The 15,813-nt window shown below is 47.9% G+C and overlaps 7 protein-coding genes across 7 annotated transcripts; 3 read left to right on the top strand and 4 right to left on the bottom strand.

Annotated features, from left to right (window-relative positions):
- Nucleotides 1-962: 962 nt before the first annotated feature.
- Nucleotides 963-2,652, bottom strand: LOC124528503 (histone H4). The gene has a single exon (XM_047102138.1). It carries the CDS (start codon nt 1,355-1,357, stop codon nt 1,046-1,048), a length of 312 nt encoding a protein of 103 aa, XP_046958094.1. The 5' UTR covers nt 1,358-2,652; the 3' UTR covers nt 963-1,045.
- A 4,642-nt stretch (nt 2,653-7,294) lies between these two features.
- On the top strand, nt 7,295-7,957 carry LOC124528459 (histone H1.4-like). Its single transcript, XM_047102092.1, has one exon. It carries the CDS (start codon nt 7,333-7,335, stop codon nt 7,951-7,953), a length of 621 nt encoding a protein of 206 aa, XP_046958048.1. The 5' UTR covers nt 7,295-7,332; the 3' UTR covers nt 7,954-7,957.
- On the bottom strand, nt 7,673-9,856 carry LOC124529235 (histone H3.1-like). Its single transcript, XM_047103068.1, has 2 exons — nt 9,833-9,856; nt 7,673-8,548 (listed from the first exon to the last, which is right to left on the bottom strand). Exons 1-2 carry the CDS (start codon nt 9,854-9,856, stop codon nt 8,138-8,140), a joined length of 435 nt encoding a protein of 144 aa, XP_046959024.1. The 3' UTR covers nt 7,673-8,137.
- LOC124528470 (histone H2A type 1-E) lies at nt 8,477-10,434 on the bottom strand. Its single transcript, XM_047102102.1, has one exon. It carries the CDS (start codon nt 10,407-10,409, stop codon nt 10,017-10,019), a length of 393 nt encoding a protein of 130 aa, XP_046958058.1. The 5' UTR covers nt 10,410-10,434; the 3' UTR covers nt 8,477-10,016.
- Nucleotides 10,435-10,720: 286 nt separating this feature from the next.
- Nucleotides 10,721-11,117, top strand: LOC124528463 (histone H2B type 1-K-like). Its single transcript, XM_047102094.1, has one exon. It carries the CDS (start codon nt 10,736-10,738, stop codon nt 11,114-11,116), a length of 381 nt encoding a protein of 126 aa, XP_046958050.1. The 5' UTR covers nt 10,721-10,735; the 3' UTR covers nt 11,117.
- A 3,466-nt stretch (nt 11,118-14,583) lies between these two features.
- On the bottom strand, nt 14,584-15,049 carry LOC124528492 (histone H2B type 1-C/E/F/G/I). The gene has a single exon (XM_047102128.1). It carries the CDS (start codon nt 15,015-15,017, stop codon nt 14,637-14,639), a length of 381 nt encoding a protein of 126 aa, XP_046958084.1. The 5' UTR covers nt 15,018-15,049; the 3' UTR covers nt 14,584-14,636.
- Nucleotides 15,050-15,340: 291 nt separating this feature from the next.
- LOC124528472 (histone H2A type 1-E) lies at nt 15,341-15,805 on the top strand. The gene has a single exon (XM_047102105.1). The coding sequence runs from the start codon at nt 15,355-15,357 to the stop codon at nt 15,745-15,747; it is 393 nt and encodes a 130-aa protein (XP_046958061.1). The 5' UTR covers nt 15,341-15,354; the 3' UTR covers nt 15,748-15,805.
- The last annotated feature ends 8 nt before the right edge of the window (nt 15,806-15,813 follow it).

Genomic DNA, 15,813 nt, shown 5'->3' on the forward strand with positions numbered 1-15,813 from the left:
ACAGGAAACAGACCCATTTGGAATCAGCTTTCCTTAAAGCGCTGTCAGGTGGGCAGAGGGACTATCCACACTGCTTCATAAACTGAGAAAACAAATCCGTGTTCGGTTTGTAAAGTGAAGGGCTGTAACCGAGACTCCGTAAGTTAGCTTAAGGACAATTATTCATGTCACAGGACACATCTGTTGTGATTAACTCAGCTGTTGCTGATCAATCCAGGACTCTCCCTCGAGTCGTTGTTCCGCTATCCCCCAGGCCTGAGGTCTTGTGAGGACAAACAAGATCCACACCTTATCTGGAGGCAAGAGGGGAGGTTTTAAAGCCCACACCTGGGAATGAGTTCCGCTGACTTCCTGACTCTTCCACGTGCTCACCTGTAGCCAGAAAGGCCAGCACCTGTTGCCTGGGGTTAGAAAGCTAGTAGTCCAGCTATGCCTTTATTCTGCTGAACAGCCTTCAGTGGATAAAGGCGAGTACATGGCAAAGATCCCCAATGACTCTTCAAAAAAACAAATACACCAGGACATCGGAAGATATAGGGAAATGCTGGCGGTTAGTACAAGGTTTCCAGCAGCTTAAGAACAGGATACAGATAACCCACTGCAGGACAGCGTTCCTCTCAATAGCAGACAGGCTGAGAAGGCGGGGTTTCAATCACGAAGACCCGGGTTTGAAAAACTCACAGGATTATGAGGCGGGGACGTTGGAACGCTCCTCTGTAACGGAGACTTAGGTGGACAACAGGGAATGGTGTCTGAAGACTGAGATGAGCCCAGACTTGGTAGAACAAACCTGAACATGGACAGCTGCCAAGAAGATGCTTTTGAAACCGGGAAAAAAACGGGTCCTGAAGGAAAACGGCCGAGAGAAAGCACGCAGGCAACCTCTCCACACTACCTTTCATGGATTGAACCTCACAGCCTGGAAAAAACTTAAATAAACAGCAGGACCAAAAAGCGTGCCAACTCTTTCTGTGACTAAATAGGTGGCCCTGAAAAGGGCCTTTGGGTGAGAATCGCAGGCTTTCGGTAGCGTGAACAGCGACACTTAGCCCCCGAAGCCGTAGAGGGTGCGGCCCTGGCGCTTGAGCGCGTACACCACGTCCATGGCCGTGACCGTCTTGCGCTTGGCGTGCTCCGTGTAGGTGACGGCGTCCCGGATCACGTTCTCCAGGAACACCTTGAGCACCCCGCGCGTCTCCTCGTAGATGAGGCCGGAGATGCGCTTCACGCCGCCGCGCCGGGCCAGCCGCCGGATGGCGGGCTTCGTGATGCCCTGGATGTTGTCGCGCAGCACCTTGCGGTGGCGCTTGGCGCCCCCCTTGCCCAGGCCCTTCCCGCCTTTGCCGCGACCAGACATCGTCACCACACCACCGCAACGCTACGGAAGCACCACTCTCGTCGGCGCCAAGCAGCCCTTTTATAGCAAAGTGCCGGACCTGTTTGAAAACCCCGAGACCAGGGGCGGTAACCACACTCTGGGCCCGCCCATCGCTCGTGTCTCCTTCGCTGCGAGCGGCGCCGACCGGGCGGGGCCCCTGAGCCCGAGTCGGGCCCGGAGGGGCTTCCGGGAACCCTCCCGGCTCCGAGCAGCCTTGCAGCCGGCACTCCGGGCGACGCTTCCTACACCTTCCACACAGAAGCCTCACGCTTGCCCCTCCCGTCTCCCAGACCAACCCGGAAATGCTCACCGAATCCTCGCCGTCGTCCCCGAGACGCTTGAGGTCAGCTTTGACGCTAAGCATGTCTTTATTGCCAAGTGTCTTCTGGTCTTCTCGATCGATGGATGTCTGCGTCCCTCACCGAGCCTCGCTGCATGCAAGTGTCGAGAACCCTGTGCTGCCTGCCGGGAGTCTCCAGTTTATATATGATCGGACCGTATGGTTCCTTAGGGACAGCTTCCGGCTGCCACTGTCCCTGCATCACAGCCCAGTCCTCCCCCCAGTCGCACACGCGGAGCCAAGCTCTGGAGACAGCCTGCTGCCACGCTCTCCCTATGACCTGGGCGGTGTCTGCTCGGCGTCTTCTTTGCGAGTACGTAAGAAAGTCCAAGTTCTAGAGCAGTGAAGCTTCGAGGAGATTCTGCGTGGAAAGTGTTGGAGGCTGCACGCAAGCACTCACTCGACATTATTATATGTTGTTGTGAATGCTCTCCGCTCCTCTCCTCAGTGGTCACCCCTCTAAAGCGGGTGCAGCTCCTAAACGAAGAGCGCACCCTGGTTTGCTACAACGTTCTTTTGACAACTCCTTCAAATAATAAACACTTACACAGTTGACCTGCCATTCATCCCTTTGAGAAGCTCCCGTTGACTTTGTGTAGATGTGGCCTCTCCTCCAGGCTCTCTGAGGAGCACCTGCTTCATCGAAGCTTGTTTTCTGGCTTCCTGGTGCACGGGGACAAATTCCAGAGCGGGGCTCTTAGCTTCGATTACAATGGCAGGCTTCAGGACTTCTAGGAACTGGCAGAGAACAACAGTTCCGTCTTTATTTGCGCTATTGACCAACTGAACCCTGGCATTGTCTCCACTGAGGCACACAGGCAGCAAACAGTGTGACCGGCAGGACCCGCGATGTATTCTTCTCACTGGCAGGTGCAGCCGTCAGTATTGCCATTGTCTTTTTTTTTTTTTTAATTTTTTTTTTCAACGTTTATTTATTTTTGGGACAGAGAGAGACAGAGCATGAATGGGGGAGGGGCAGAGAGAGAGGGAGACACAGGACCGGAAACAGGCTCCAGGGTCTGAGCCATCAGCCCAGAGCCCGACGCGGGGCTCGAACTCACGGACCGCGAGATCGTGACCTGGCTGAAGTCGGACGCTTAACCGACTGCGCCACCCAGGCGCCCCAATATTGCCATTGTCTTTTAAGCATATCACCCCTTCTACACTGTGGTAATTGTTGGTCACGAGGGCAACCTTAGGACTTTTAATGTATTAGTAAAGAAACACATATGTGAACACTCCAACAATTTTGGGTTTTGATAAGTTTGATTCTGGAATTTTAATATAATTCTTTTCCTTTATAAATTCTCTGTACATCATTTAAGAATTCATCGTACATATATAAGCTTCATGGGATATCCAAAGAAGTCCATGACACGAAATGATCACTGAGCCTTCTTTGGGCTCTTCAGAGCCTTGAAGGACTCTGGGTTTGGAAAATATGCAGACAGGAGCACTGGGAAATGCCGTGAGCATTCGAAAGAAAACCATAGGTTAGTAACAGTAGTCAGACGTTGTGTAAAGGTACGTGGCAATGGTTTCTCCACCCATCCACAACAAAGAAGTTATTTCCTCACCCTCTTTTCTTTACAGAGCTTATCTCGGAGAAAATAGTGCGTCTGTGTTTTCACGTTTCCCTTAGGAACATAGAGAAATTTTTCTATGGATTAAGCCCCGTCTCCTGTTTTTTCAGTGGAGAGATATTTCCTAGGTTGAGGAGATACAGTCTGTATATAATATATCATTATCCAAGTCATCTCTAGGTGTGTAAAAATGTCCCTCTGGAATTAGCTTCCCGGTCTGTCACAAGAAACAGGACGTTGTCAACCCCTGACTATCCAGAGATAAGAGGAGTCATGGTTTCATTTGCTTTGCTATATGAGAATGTGATATTTTTTTCTCCTAATTGTAGTCACCACTGTGCTGAGTTATATGAAAGGAAATCTGTTAATACTTACTCAGTATTAAGTACTGAGTACTCAGTTCCTCTCCCTCCTCTATATTGCTACAGAAGGGTCATTTTGTTGACACTATTCTTTTACTTCTCCAACATGTGAAGGGGACCAAAATGCAATAAGTTTCATATTCCTTTATCATATCCGGTAGGATATGGTTGCTGAAACATGCATCCTTTGGTATAAATTGATGTAAGGATCAAAACTCTCTGAGGAGAAATGTAGTTGGCCCACTCTGAGCCTACTGGTAAACATTGGAGCCATCTATTTATTTCCAAGTTGCTTGGACCTTCAATGGACTAAAAGTCCCCAAACAAATCAGGTGTGGCTCACTTAATAAAGAATGGGGGTTTAATAAATAGAATTTACAGAGATGACAGGTGGAAGGCTATCTTTTGATTGGAAACTACGTAGATGAGATAGGTTATGTAGAGAGTATAGACAGAGTGTATCTGGTATACGGAGGTACAAAGGCAAATACCCAGCAGGCACCCAGAAATACAAGTTTGACATTTAGGCAAGAGGACAGACCTGAGGGAGAAACTTCGAAGTTACCCATAGAACGGTAATGCATGAACCCATGAAGGGGAATGGAGCAGTACCTTGGAGACTCCCTACATTTAGGTGGCCAAGAGACAGCCCTTCCTTTGTTGGTAAGGCACGTCCATTATTTCCCGGATCCGGGTTGTAATTCTGGCTCTTGTCTAGACTGACCACCGTCACAGCCTTCTTACGACATGGCCTCTCTGTAATTCATACTCCTCCTTGCTGTCTATGAATATTCCTCAAGTGAGTTTCAAATTCAACCATAAGAATCAAAACCTCTTAAGAGGATTAGGAATACATAAGTAAGTACACAAAGTAAAAATGATTTATGTTCAGCTGATTTCCCATCTCATCTCACCCATCTGAGTTGTGTTAATATTTAGTCTTTAGTAACATTTCTTACGTTTTTCACATTTCAGTTGAATGTGCTACAGGAAGCAAACAGTCATTTCTGGATTTTGAAGGGATCGAAAAGGAGTGTGAAACCCTCACCTTTTGAGCTTTGCTCTGTGTGTTCCCAGCATTTCTTACTTTCAACATCCTAGCAAAACACAAGATGGGTACATGCTTCAAAATAAACGTGTTAAAGAGAAAGAATTTGAAGAGTGATGAAAATAAAAATTAAATGCCTTTCTACCATAAACATATTTCCTATTCAACATTAATAATACAAACCTATCTCCTTCATAACTAAGAAATGTACTAGTGAATATAAAACACGCTTTTATAAAAATTGCCCTTGTCTCAAATGAACTGTGCGTGGAAGTGTAAGAATGCATGTGTGTGTGTATGAGTGTGTGTGTGAGAGTTGCATGTGTATATTCTTTTTTTTTTCCAAATAAGCCTCAATTTTAATAAGTTCCTCTACATACACATTTGCTACTGAAAATTGAGCTACCACAAAAAACTTTTATTACAACTCTAATTTTTGAAACCCAGAAAATCTAGCCTATGCACTCTGCCATGACTATAATTATTCTCTCTAGCCAAACCACCCAATAGTCTCTCTATATTCCTCCTGCGCAAGTTACTTGGCTTCCAATTTGGTGTTACGGGTTTTTTTGTTTTGTTTTTTTTTATGTTTTTATGGTTGAGAGAGAGCATGAGTGGGGGAAGGGTAGATAGAAACACACACACACAGAATCTGAAGCAGGCTCCAGCCTCCCAGCTGCCAGCACCGAGCCCTACTCTGCAGAGCAATAGTCGGACGCTTCACCCAACTGAGCCACCCAGGAGCCCCATGTTAGGTTCACGGATCTTCATGACTTCAGGCTTCTCAAACACCCAGGCAATACTCAAAACCTACTAGGACTTCCTTGGGTCATATCAAAACGTGGAACTAAAGTATATTGAAGTCACTCAAATGCAAACTACAGGATTCCTCACAAAATATTGGTACCAAGGTAGAAAAGACAACACGGAGCTAATATCACAGATTATCAAAATACCATAGTTTGTCTATGATAGAGCAGCTCTCCCAAGCTGCTGCATACTGATTCTAAAATTACCAGCAAGAAAAACACCATACAAGATTTATGTTTACATAGACTCGATGTCATAATTATTCTCCGTGCTGGTATCCTCGGGAGGTCTAGGATACAGGCAATAATGACATCTACATCTAGATCTTTCTACTCTGGATTCATCCGTGGAACGCTGGTTGAACTAGCGATGGTCTTTAATACACCACATCAGCCTTTCCATCGTTTCTTTCCGAGCAGTTAACACAGTCCTTACTCCACCCCTCCTCCTGATGCTGAGTATTCGGGCCACAAGTCCCTGTGGTTCCTTCTCCCTGTCCTGCTGTTGGGGTGGATATTCTGGTAGAGGGGAAGAAGTTTGATACTAGGGTCGAGAGTCAATTTACTAAGGTTCTTTATTAATACTTCGAAGATGGTTTGACAGCTGAGCCTCCCTGGGAATTTTCTTCACTGGCCATCTGAGAAAGTTCCGGGACACAGGATGCATAAAGCTTCGTTGGCAAATCCATCGAAAGCCAAGTCTCAGACCGAAGCTCCCTCTAGACCTTTGGATTTCAGCAGAAAGTAATGAGCACAACTAGCTACAAAGTAGCCTGGAAAGAACGAGATAGCCGAGAAAGGGCGAGAAACACTGAGGCTCCAACAAACTATGGCGAGAGAAAGAACACGTGTATATTCTTTGATTCTGTTACTTTATTAGGTTGCCCAAGTTTATCTTCCCCAAGCATGGCAGATTTCTGTACCGAAAAGCTTATTAATATTTTAATTACCGATCGCCCCCAATAAAGTCAGTGTAAAGAAGACATTTTTTAAACCATAAGGGAGCCTCTTTTATAGCCCTCCTAGATATCCTCTGTTATCATCTATGGGAAACATAGGCCAGACAACCAGGTCAGGACCACACATTGCTACATTTCCCATTTTCCTCAACAAATCGGGAATGCTTGAAACCCCCAAAGTAACTAACCCTCCACATTGTCACTAAAAGCAATGATGAAGGCTTTTTGGACAAAGTAGTGACTGTCCTTGTCAGTACAAGCTCTTATTACAACCATCATTTACTATCACTCTTGCAGAGAAATGGGGAAAGAGCCTGTGCTAGTTCCCTTCATATGAACCAGATTTTCCGGCTCAGTCTCAGTGAGAACTAAGCAGTTGTTGAACGTTCGAGAAGCCAAGAATGTACAGACTGTTACGAGAGAGCAAGCTAGTGACAGCACAGACGGGAGGACTTCTATTTTAAACGAAACTCGTGAAGTTGTCTCCCTGACCTGTGAATCTCTCAGAGTGGCAGGGGCTTTTGGAAAAGGCTGAGACCGACGTGGTAAAACCTGGAAGAAGAAAACAGGCAGATCTCAAAGCACGAGCTGTCCCGCGTCGCTATACAATAGAGTCGCTGTGATCCCTCCACGGGAAATTTTCATTTTTTTGCTTTCCTCAAGGGTAACAAATACAATTCCGGGACAGAGCTAAGACTAGGTTGCGGTCAAGTGGCAAGCCTGAGCTGGGAACCAATCAGCGCGCCGCGCCGTGCTTGTATATATACACACCCACACTCCAGGGCCAGGCAGCTCAACTCCGAGACTTTATTATTATTATTGTTTTCTGTACCTTCCGCCAGCCGAGCGCAGAATGTCCGAGGCCGCGCCCGCCGCGCCCGCCGCGCCGGCCCCCGCCGAGAAGACGCCCGTGAAGAAGAAGGCCCGCAAGTCCGCAGGCGCCGCCAAGCGCAAGGCGTCCGGGCCGCCGGTGTCCGAGCTCATCACCAAGGCCGTGGCCGCCTCCAAGGAGCGCAGCGGCGTGTCCCTGGCCGCGCTCAAGAAGGCGCTGGCGGCCGCCGGCTACGACGTGGAGAAGAACAACAGCCGCATCAAACTGGGCCTCAAGAGTCTGGTGAGCAAGGGCACCCTGGTGCAGACCAAGGGCACCGGCGCCTCGGGCTCGTTCAAGCTCAACAAGAAGGCTGCGTCCGGGGAGGCCAAGCCCAAAGCCAAGAAGGCGGGCGCGGCCAAGCCCAAGAAGGCTGCCGGGGCGGCCAAGAAAGCCAAGAAGGCCACCGGGGCCGGCACCCCCAAGAAGAGCGCCAAGAAGACCCCGAAGAAGGCGAAGAAGCCCGCGGCGGCGGCGGCCAAGAAAGTGGCCAAGAGCCCGAAGAAGGTGAAAGCTGCCAAGAGCCCCGCCAAGGTCAAGGCCCCGAAGCTCAAGGCGGCCAAGCCCAAGAAGGGGCCAGCAGGAACTCAGAAGTTGGGCTAGCTGAGAATACCTAAAGGCTCTTTCCAGAGCCACACAATTAAGCTTAAGCAAGGACTTGTAACACTTGGTTTCTCCAGGATCTTTCACAATTTACAAGAACAAGAACAAAGCACTATCTCATAGAAAAGGTCATTGGCTCTGAAAAGCGCCTTTGGGCATTAAAGCTTTCACTGGCTGAAGGAACTTAGGCCCGCTCCCCACGGATGCGGCGCTCCAGCTGGATGTCCTTGGGCATGATGGTGACGCGCTTGGCGTGGATGGCGCACAGGTTGGTGTCCTCGAAGAGCCCCACCAGGTAGGCCTCGCACGCCTCCTGCAGCGCCATCACGGCCGAGCTCTGGAAGCGCAGGTCGGTCTTGAAGTCCTGCGCGATCTCGCGCACCAGCCGCTGGAACGGCAGCTTGCGGATGAGCAGCTCGGTGGACTTCTGGTAGCGGCGGATCTCGCGCAGGGCCACCGTGCCGGGCCGGTAGCGGTGCGGCTTCTTGACGCCGCCGGTGGCCGGCGCGCTCTTGCGGGCCGCCTTGGTGGCCAGCTGCTTGCGCGGGGCCTTGCCGCCCGTCGACTTGCGCGCCGTCTGCTTCGTGCGAGCCGTCTAAAACTTCCCACAGCAGTTAGCTGCGGGAAAATGCAACCATACCATCCTCGGCTACTATATACCACGAGACTCCCCCTGTTTGGACAGGTATTTGTTTCCTATGGCTCCAAGTGAAGACATTGGTATTGACCTTCACTCCCTGATTCACATGACCTCTAGTACATTTAGACCCAAAATTAACATCTTCCACGAAAAAAAAAAAAAAAAAACAAAAAACAGCTTCTTCCGATCCACCACTGCTGGTGTTTTCAACACTTTCCGGCCTCTACCTTATTTACAAAGATATATCACTTACCTACCTCGCCTGTTTCTTCACAAAGTTCTTTGGCTTTTGAAAGCAGAATCTAATACAAATTATTCCAAAGCTATCTATTGTTGGCTGAATAACAATTTAAGATATGACCTCTGAAACCAGCTTTCTTTGGATCGTTTTGAAAAGACACTCTATAGATGTCACTGGCCAAGTAGGTTTTTCTTTTAAGTTTGTTTAAGAGAGAGGTGGGGGGCAGAGAGAGAATCCCAAGCACGCTCTGCACAGGTGGCCGAGAACCCCACGCCTGGCTCCAACTCGGGAACTGTGAGATCATGACCTGCGTCCAGAGTCAGACGCTTAACCCACCGAGCCACCAAGTGCCGTGGCAAGGTAGTATTTTACCTTAATTCCACTTTAGGAAGACAAATTACACATCTATTTCTTGATGTGTCTATTCAAACTCAGATTTTTAGGTATGTATTTATACAAGTCCTGAATGCACCGGCCATTAAGCCTGATTTGATTTCATATTTAATGTTGTAAGGTTATAATATTATTAACACGTACTTCCTTTACACAAACCGAAGTTTGTGTAAAATGGTGTTGAAAGATACCCAGAGTTGTAAGTGGTACATTACTGTGTGTTCTTAGTACTGATTGAAGGACAACGGGTTCTAGGGCATGTATTCTATTCCGATTGGCAACTGATTAGGCCCCAAGCTCATTAACGCTGATCTGGTTTGTTTATAAAGTGTGAATTGCAGGTGATTCTCTCCATTAAAAGGCAAACTGCTTTCAACAGCAGATAATATTAAAGGTCCAGTTCTATCGTCCTGTAGGTCACTAACTAGATTTGGATCTCCATTTCCAACAAAGAGGAAACATCAACCTTCCCATTACCTGATGGTTTACAACGCTGGGGACTGCAGCACTGATCTGTTTAACCCTTGTGACACATCTCTACATCCGTCTTAGTTTACTAATGGGAACTATGTTTATGGTAACTCTAGAGTGAATGGCTTGTTCACCTTTGTGAGGAGTTGGGAGCACATACCCCTATTCCTGGATTGACGAACTACCCTGAAGGGCATTTCCAATTAGCTACAATTAAGAAGGAAAATGTAAGCCCTTTTGATGAATACGGGGGTGGCTCTGAAAAGAGCCTTTGGTTAAAACTGTCCCCTCAATGACCTAAGGTGCTATTTTTCCAGCTTACTTGCCCTTGGCCTTGTGGTGGCTCTCGGTCTTCTTGGGCAGCAGCACCGCCTGGATGTTGGGCAGGACGCCGCCCTGCGCGATGGTGACGCGGCCCAGCAGCTTGTTGAGCTCCTCGTCGTTGCGGATGGCCAGCTGCAGGTGGCGCGGGATGATGCGCGTCTTCTTGTTGTCGCGGGCCGCGTTGCCCGCCAGCTCCAGGATCTCGGCCGTCAGGTACTCCAGCACGGCCGCCAGGTACACCGGCGCGCCGGCCCCCACCCGCTCGGCGTAGTTGCCCTTGCGGAGCAGCCGGTGCACGCGGCCCACCGGGAACTGCAGCCCGGCCCGCGACGAGCGCGTCTTGGCCTTGGCGCGAGCCTTGCCGCCCTGCTTTCCGCGTCCGGACATTTTAATACTCTCCAACCAGTTAGCTTGGTAAGGAAAAGTGAAATGGGGGCTCAAATCCTCTCAGCAAATGAGAAGCAATTATACTTGCAAGCCGAATTGTAAACGACGCGTTTTGATTGGCTAAAACTATCCAGAAGTTTGCAACCAATTACAAAGGACGACTAACCCCACGCAATTTCCACGTAACTGCCTTACACTTTAGGACAATTTATCCAATCAAAGTCTAACTCGTTTAACGCCTCATTCGCACAGGCGCCCTACGAATATTATGAATGCTAGAACCAGGGCACATATTTCTTATCTCAGAAGCAGAGTTTTTCATCGTCATGCCACACCCAGCCAAGTCCGCCCCGGCCCCCAAAAAGGGCTCCAAGAAGGCGGTGACCAAAGCGCAGAAGAAGGATGGGAAAAAGCGCAAGCGCAGCCGCAAGGAGAGCTACTCGGTGTACGTGTACAAGGTGCTGAAGCAGGTGCACCCCGACACCGGCATCTCGTCCAAGGCCATGGGCATCATGAACTCGTTCGTCAACGACATCTTCGAGCGCATCGCGGGCGAGGCGTCGCGCCTGGCGCATTACAACAAGCGCTCGACCATCACGTCCCGGGAGATCCAGACGGCCGTGCGCCTGCTGCTGCCCGGGGAGCTGGCCAAGCACGCCGTGTCCGAGGGCACCAAGGCCGTCACCAAGTACACCAGCGCGAAGTAATCCTGACAAAATGTCTTCGTATTGAACCCCAAAGTCTCTTTTAAGAGCCAGCCAGTTTTTCAGCGAGAGTGGTAATGGCTTTAATAGTTTATGTGACTGCTCAAGAGGTTTTGTTTTATTTTGCTGAAAATATCCGGCTTGCCTTGTGTGGCAGCAACACCTTAAAGCACACATACATTGTCACTGGTAGAAGGAGAAAAATGTCCAACGTAGTCAACGGTGTCTTGTCTCTACCGCCCATTTTGACTAAAAGCCTGGCCAAAGTGGTGACAAGTAAGTTTCACTTAAGCTGCTGTGATGCGGTGTCCTTTACACATAGTTTCTGTGAAAAGCAAAGAGGGCTTAAATTTGGTAGGACTGCATTGTTAGTGCTATGTTGTGGTAAAAAGAAACTGGTTGCTTTCCACGTTCATCATTGTACCCTTCTAGGAGTTTTATTTGCCTAAGGCAGTATAACTTGCAAATAATAGTGGGAACGGGCCTATGCACGAAAACTGAAAAATGAACATCACTGACTCCAAGACGGGGTCACTTAATTGTACTGAGCATTCTCCGAAGGCTTGTTAAATGAAAGGTGATCTTTGGCAAAATGCCACGGTCATGATGCCGGCCATCCAGGAAAGAAACAGCCTTTATACTGATATTTTGGTGTCTCTCCCTTAAAATTGTTATTTTCATCCAGGGTGGACTTTATGTCAGGTTTTTTCTATCTTGACCAACAAAAACTCTTTTTAAATTAAAAAAAAAAAATTCACAGGTCGTTGCAGTTACATCGCTGCCCGGGTCCATGCAGATATATAAAATGGTAATGAAAATATGCATTTTTCTGCCTGTTGTTAGGAAACTACTTAAAGTTATAAACTGCCATGAATCCATGAATTGGCATCCTACATGACTTAAATGCGAAGAATGTACGTACAAAATATTTTTAGGAGTTTCACCCAGGTCGGAAAAAAGTAAAGCTATTCTGTATTCTTGTTTAATTTCTTTCATGAATAACAGACTTTCTACTCCCCACAGAACACAGATGCACACACACCATACAACATACACAAAGAATATGTAAGCCTTCAAACAATTAACAAAAGCAACAAGGAGAGAAAAGTGAAAGAAAGAAAACTAACACTGCCAGATTGGGCAGTTTATACTACCGTAGTCAATGATTGCTTTATGTAGTAGTCCCAGAAGGAAAGAAATATCTAAACAAAGTATATATGACTTTCCTGGGGTACAGGAGCGCCCTGAGAATATGTACGACACTGTGCCTACACGTTCTTTCCCCGCACAGAGCAGCAAATATATAGCGTTCTATCAAATTCTGAAAACACTATGACCTACTGCGCTAGGCAGAAAAATGCCATCCCAATTATATTTAATTTCTAATCTCTACGGATCTGCGAATAGGTTAGGGTCCAAGACAGAGGGCAGTTAAAGTTCCAGATGGCATCAAGATTGCTAATCACCTGAATTTTAAAAAGGGAATTTATCCTGGATTATCCAAGTGACCCAATGAAATGCCATGGATGCTTAGAATTGGAAGAGGCAACCTGAATACAGAACCAGAGAGATAGCAGGCGGCTGATGTGGCCGGAGACTTCTGGCTTTGAACACAGAGAAAAGGAATGGAAAGGCAAAGAAGGAAGATAACTTGGAGCAGCTATAAAAAGCAAGGAAACAGATTTTGCTCTGAGAGACCCCAGAAAGGAATGCAGAATTCCTGACACCTTGACTTTCGTTGAGTGAGACCCACGCCCAAATGCTGATTTACAAAATTAGGAAATTATAAATTTCTACGGTTTGAAGCCACAACGTTTGTGATAATTTGTCAGACCACCAGTAGGAAATTAACACATCCACGCAGCTTAAGAATTATTGATTCCGGATTCAATGACATTCTCTAAAATTAGAGTAGATAAATATTTAAATTTAAATGTGTAGATGCACGGAAATTCTCCCTAAATATTGCAGACTCCCATAGTTTTGAAATGTCTCTAATTCTAACGGCGGCAACTTCCCATTCCTTCTTTGCTAGCGTTCAAAAGGTCTGGATTTATCAGCAGTAACTCTTCTTCTTTGAGGAACACTTCCTCCACTCACTATAGTTGTATTATGTCTGATTATAATTCTTCTTCAAAAAGTTCGCATATGTTACATGTAGAGGATTGATGGAAAATTTTAATTCGTAACGTCCATGAAAGCCTTATGAATTGTAAAGCCCTCTCCAAGGCGAGTTTTTATCATAATTCTGGCATTTGTTTTCACAAAAGTGTCCATCGAATAGTTTGTTTTAGTCATTTATTATGTAGTGACGTGCTCATTTTATAAAGTAAGACACAGTGGGTGTGAGAACCAAAGTTCACTTACATGGCAGAACATGCCAACCACTGTCTTCTGACTCCTTCAAAGATGTCTAGAGAGAATTCAGACACTTCGCATCGAATACATTTCTCACCACTTTTATTAAGGACCTTAACATAGATTATCTCCTCTCTCCAGCACTAGGCTCCATATCTCATCTCCTTCCTTGGTGCCTTCTTTGTTCAGCTGTCCTTAAGTGTACGAGTCAGCCAAAAGAGAAAACCTTGGTTGGCCTAGGAAAGGAAATCCCACATCCCTATGACTGTCAGCTGACCTCAAATTCAATTCACTTCTGTATCCTGGAATAAATACTTTCCCTGCCTGGAAGAAATGATGCTGATAAACCTGAGACCGGCAATACCTTGAAAGCAAGAAGGGTATCTTGTATGATTCCCAAAGTGCCAATGGAGAGAGGAAGTGCACTACGCAAATGCTTTCCAATGTAAAGGAGTAATGGGCCTTTAAATCAATGGAGGCTGAGGGCCATGCATCATTCAGGAAAAGTTTTCAATTTTCTGGATTTTTACAAACAGAACTTAAAAGTTACACACGTCGCGGAATACTTAAAAGCTGAAACTAAGGTATTCCCAGAGACAAGTGAAGGAAACAGTAGCCACATAGATGGCTTAAGGCACACAGGAAACAAGTTGTCAAAAATTGTAAGGTTGGAGAACAGGCAAGGTGGAATTCAGTGTGAGAACGAATGGGGGGGGGAGGGAAGAAGGGGGGGATGGGACGACAGGGTGGAAATGATTCTGGGAGTGTAGAAGCCAGAGAGGGTGGACAGGGTGGTGGCATTGCTGTTGCTAGAGTAAGGCAACTGCTAGGGTTTAAGGAAAAGGGAACTTTCTTTTCACATCCCCCTCGCGGTCTCCAAAACCTTTAAGACCCAACTGCAAATTACATATATGCAAATTTCCAGGCCCCATATCATGTTGGGCAGGAAAAGTGTAGAGAAACTCTGAAGTAAAGGACATGCTTTACCAAGCACGGAGGAACAGGTCATGTTTCTACTTTAAAGTGTATCTAAGAAAACGCAGGGACAAAACTGGGAGTATGTGCTATTAGAGAAATCCTTAACGTGACAACTCTTTAGATGAGAATTGAAGTGGCTCTGAAAAGAGCCTTTGGGGTTGGGTAAGAGGGCGCTTACTTGGCGAGTCTACTTGGAGCTGGTGTACTTGGTGACGGCCTTGGTGCCCTCGGACACGGCGTGCTTGGCCAGCTCCCCGGGCAGCAGCAGGCGCACGGCCGTCTGGATCTCCCGGGACGTGATGGTCGAGCGCTTGTTGTAATGCGCCAGGCGCGACGCCTCGCCCGCGATGCGCTCGAAGATGTCGTTGACGAACGAGTTCATGATGCCCATGGCCTTGGACGAGATGCCGGTGTCGGGGTGCACCTGCTTCAGCACCTTGTACACGTACACCGAGTAGCTCTCCTTGCGGCTGCGCTTGCGCTTTTTCCCGTCCTTCTTCTGCGCCTTGGTCACCGCCTTCTTGGAGCCCTTCTTCGGCGCCGGGGCAGACTTCGCGGGCTCTGGCATCTCAACTACTAACAAGTCAGTAGACGGATTAAAAAAAACAAATCCTAAAATGTCTGTCTTTAAGCAGAGTCTCCTCTTTTATAGGGCATCTATGCAAATAAGGTATGCAGAAATACCCCGATCTGATTTGATAATGTCTTTGGTGACGTGAATATGTAAACTTGATTGTGTCATATCTTCCTTCTTATTGGTTGGATAGCGAACGGTGATCTTTTTAACCAATCCCAGCTCGCGTTTTACACTTCCATCCACCAGTATAACTGGCATCTCTTTGCTGCTTCCAGGACATTTCTTTTTCGCTTTTCCTGCAGATTTTCTCTCGCGGATACTACTCGCTATGTCCGGACGCGGGAAGCAGGGCGGCAAGGCTCGCGCCAAGGCCAAGACGCGCTCGTCGCGGGCCGGGCTGCAGTTCCCGGTGGGCCGCGTGCACCGGCTGCTCCGCAAGGGCAACTACGCCGAGCGGGTGGGGGCCGGCGCGCCGGTGTACCTGGCGGCCGTGCTGGAGTACCTGACGGCCGAGATCCTGGAGCTGGCGGGCAACGCGGCCCGCGACAACAAGAAGACGCGCATCATCCCGCGCCACCTGCAGCTGGCCATCCGCAACGACGAGGAGCTCAACAAGCTGCTGGGCCGCGTCACCATCGCGCAGGGCGGCGTCCTGCCCAACATCCAGGCCGTGCTGCTGCCCAAGAAGACCGAGAGCCACCACAAGGCCAAGGGCAAGTGAAACTTTTACGGAGTCTGCCTGCTCTCCCAATCCCGAAAATCAAAGGCTCTTTTAAGAGCCACCCAT

This window comes from Lynx rufus, unplaced genomic scaffold (assembly GCF_022079265.1).
Source record: "Lynx rufus isolate CCGP_SWC_20201006 ecotype Redwood Valley unplaced genomic scaffold, mLynRuf1.p SCAF_6, whole genome shotgun sequence".
NCBI lineage: Eukaryota > Metazoa > Chordata > Mammalia > Carnivora > Felidae > Lynx > Lynx rufus.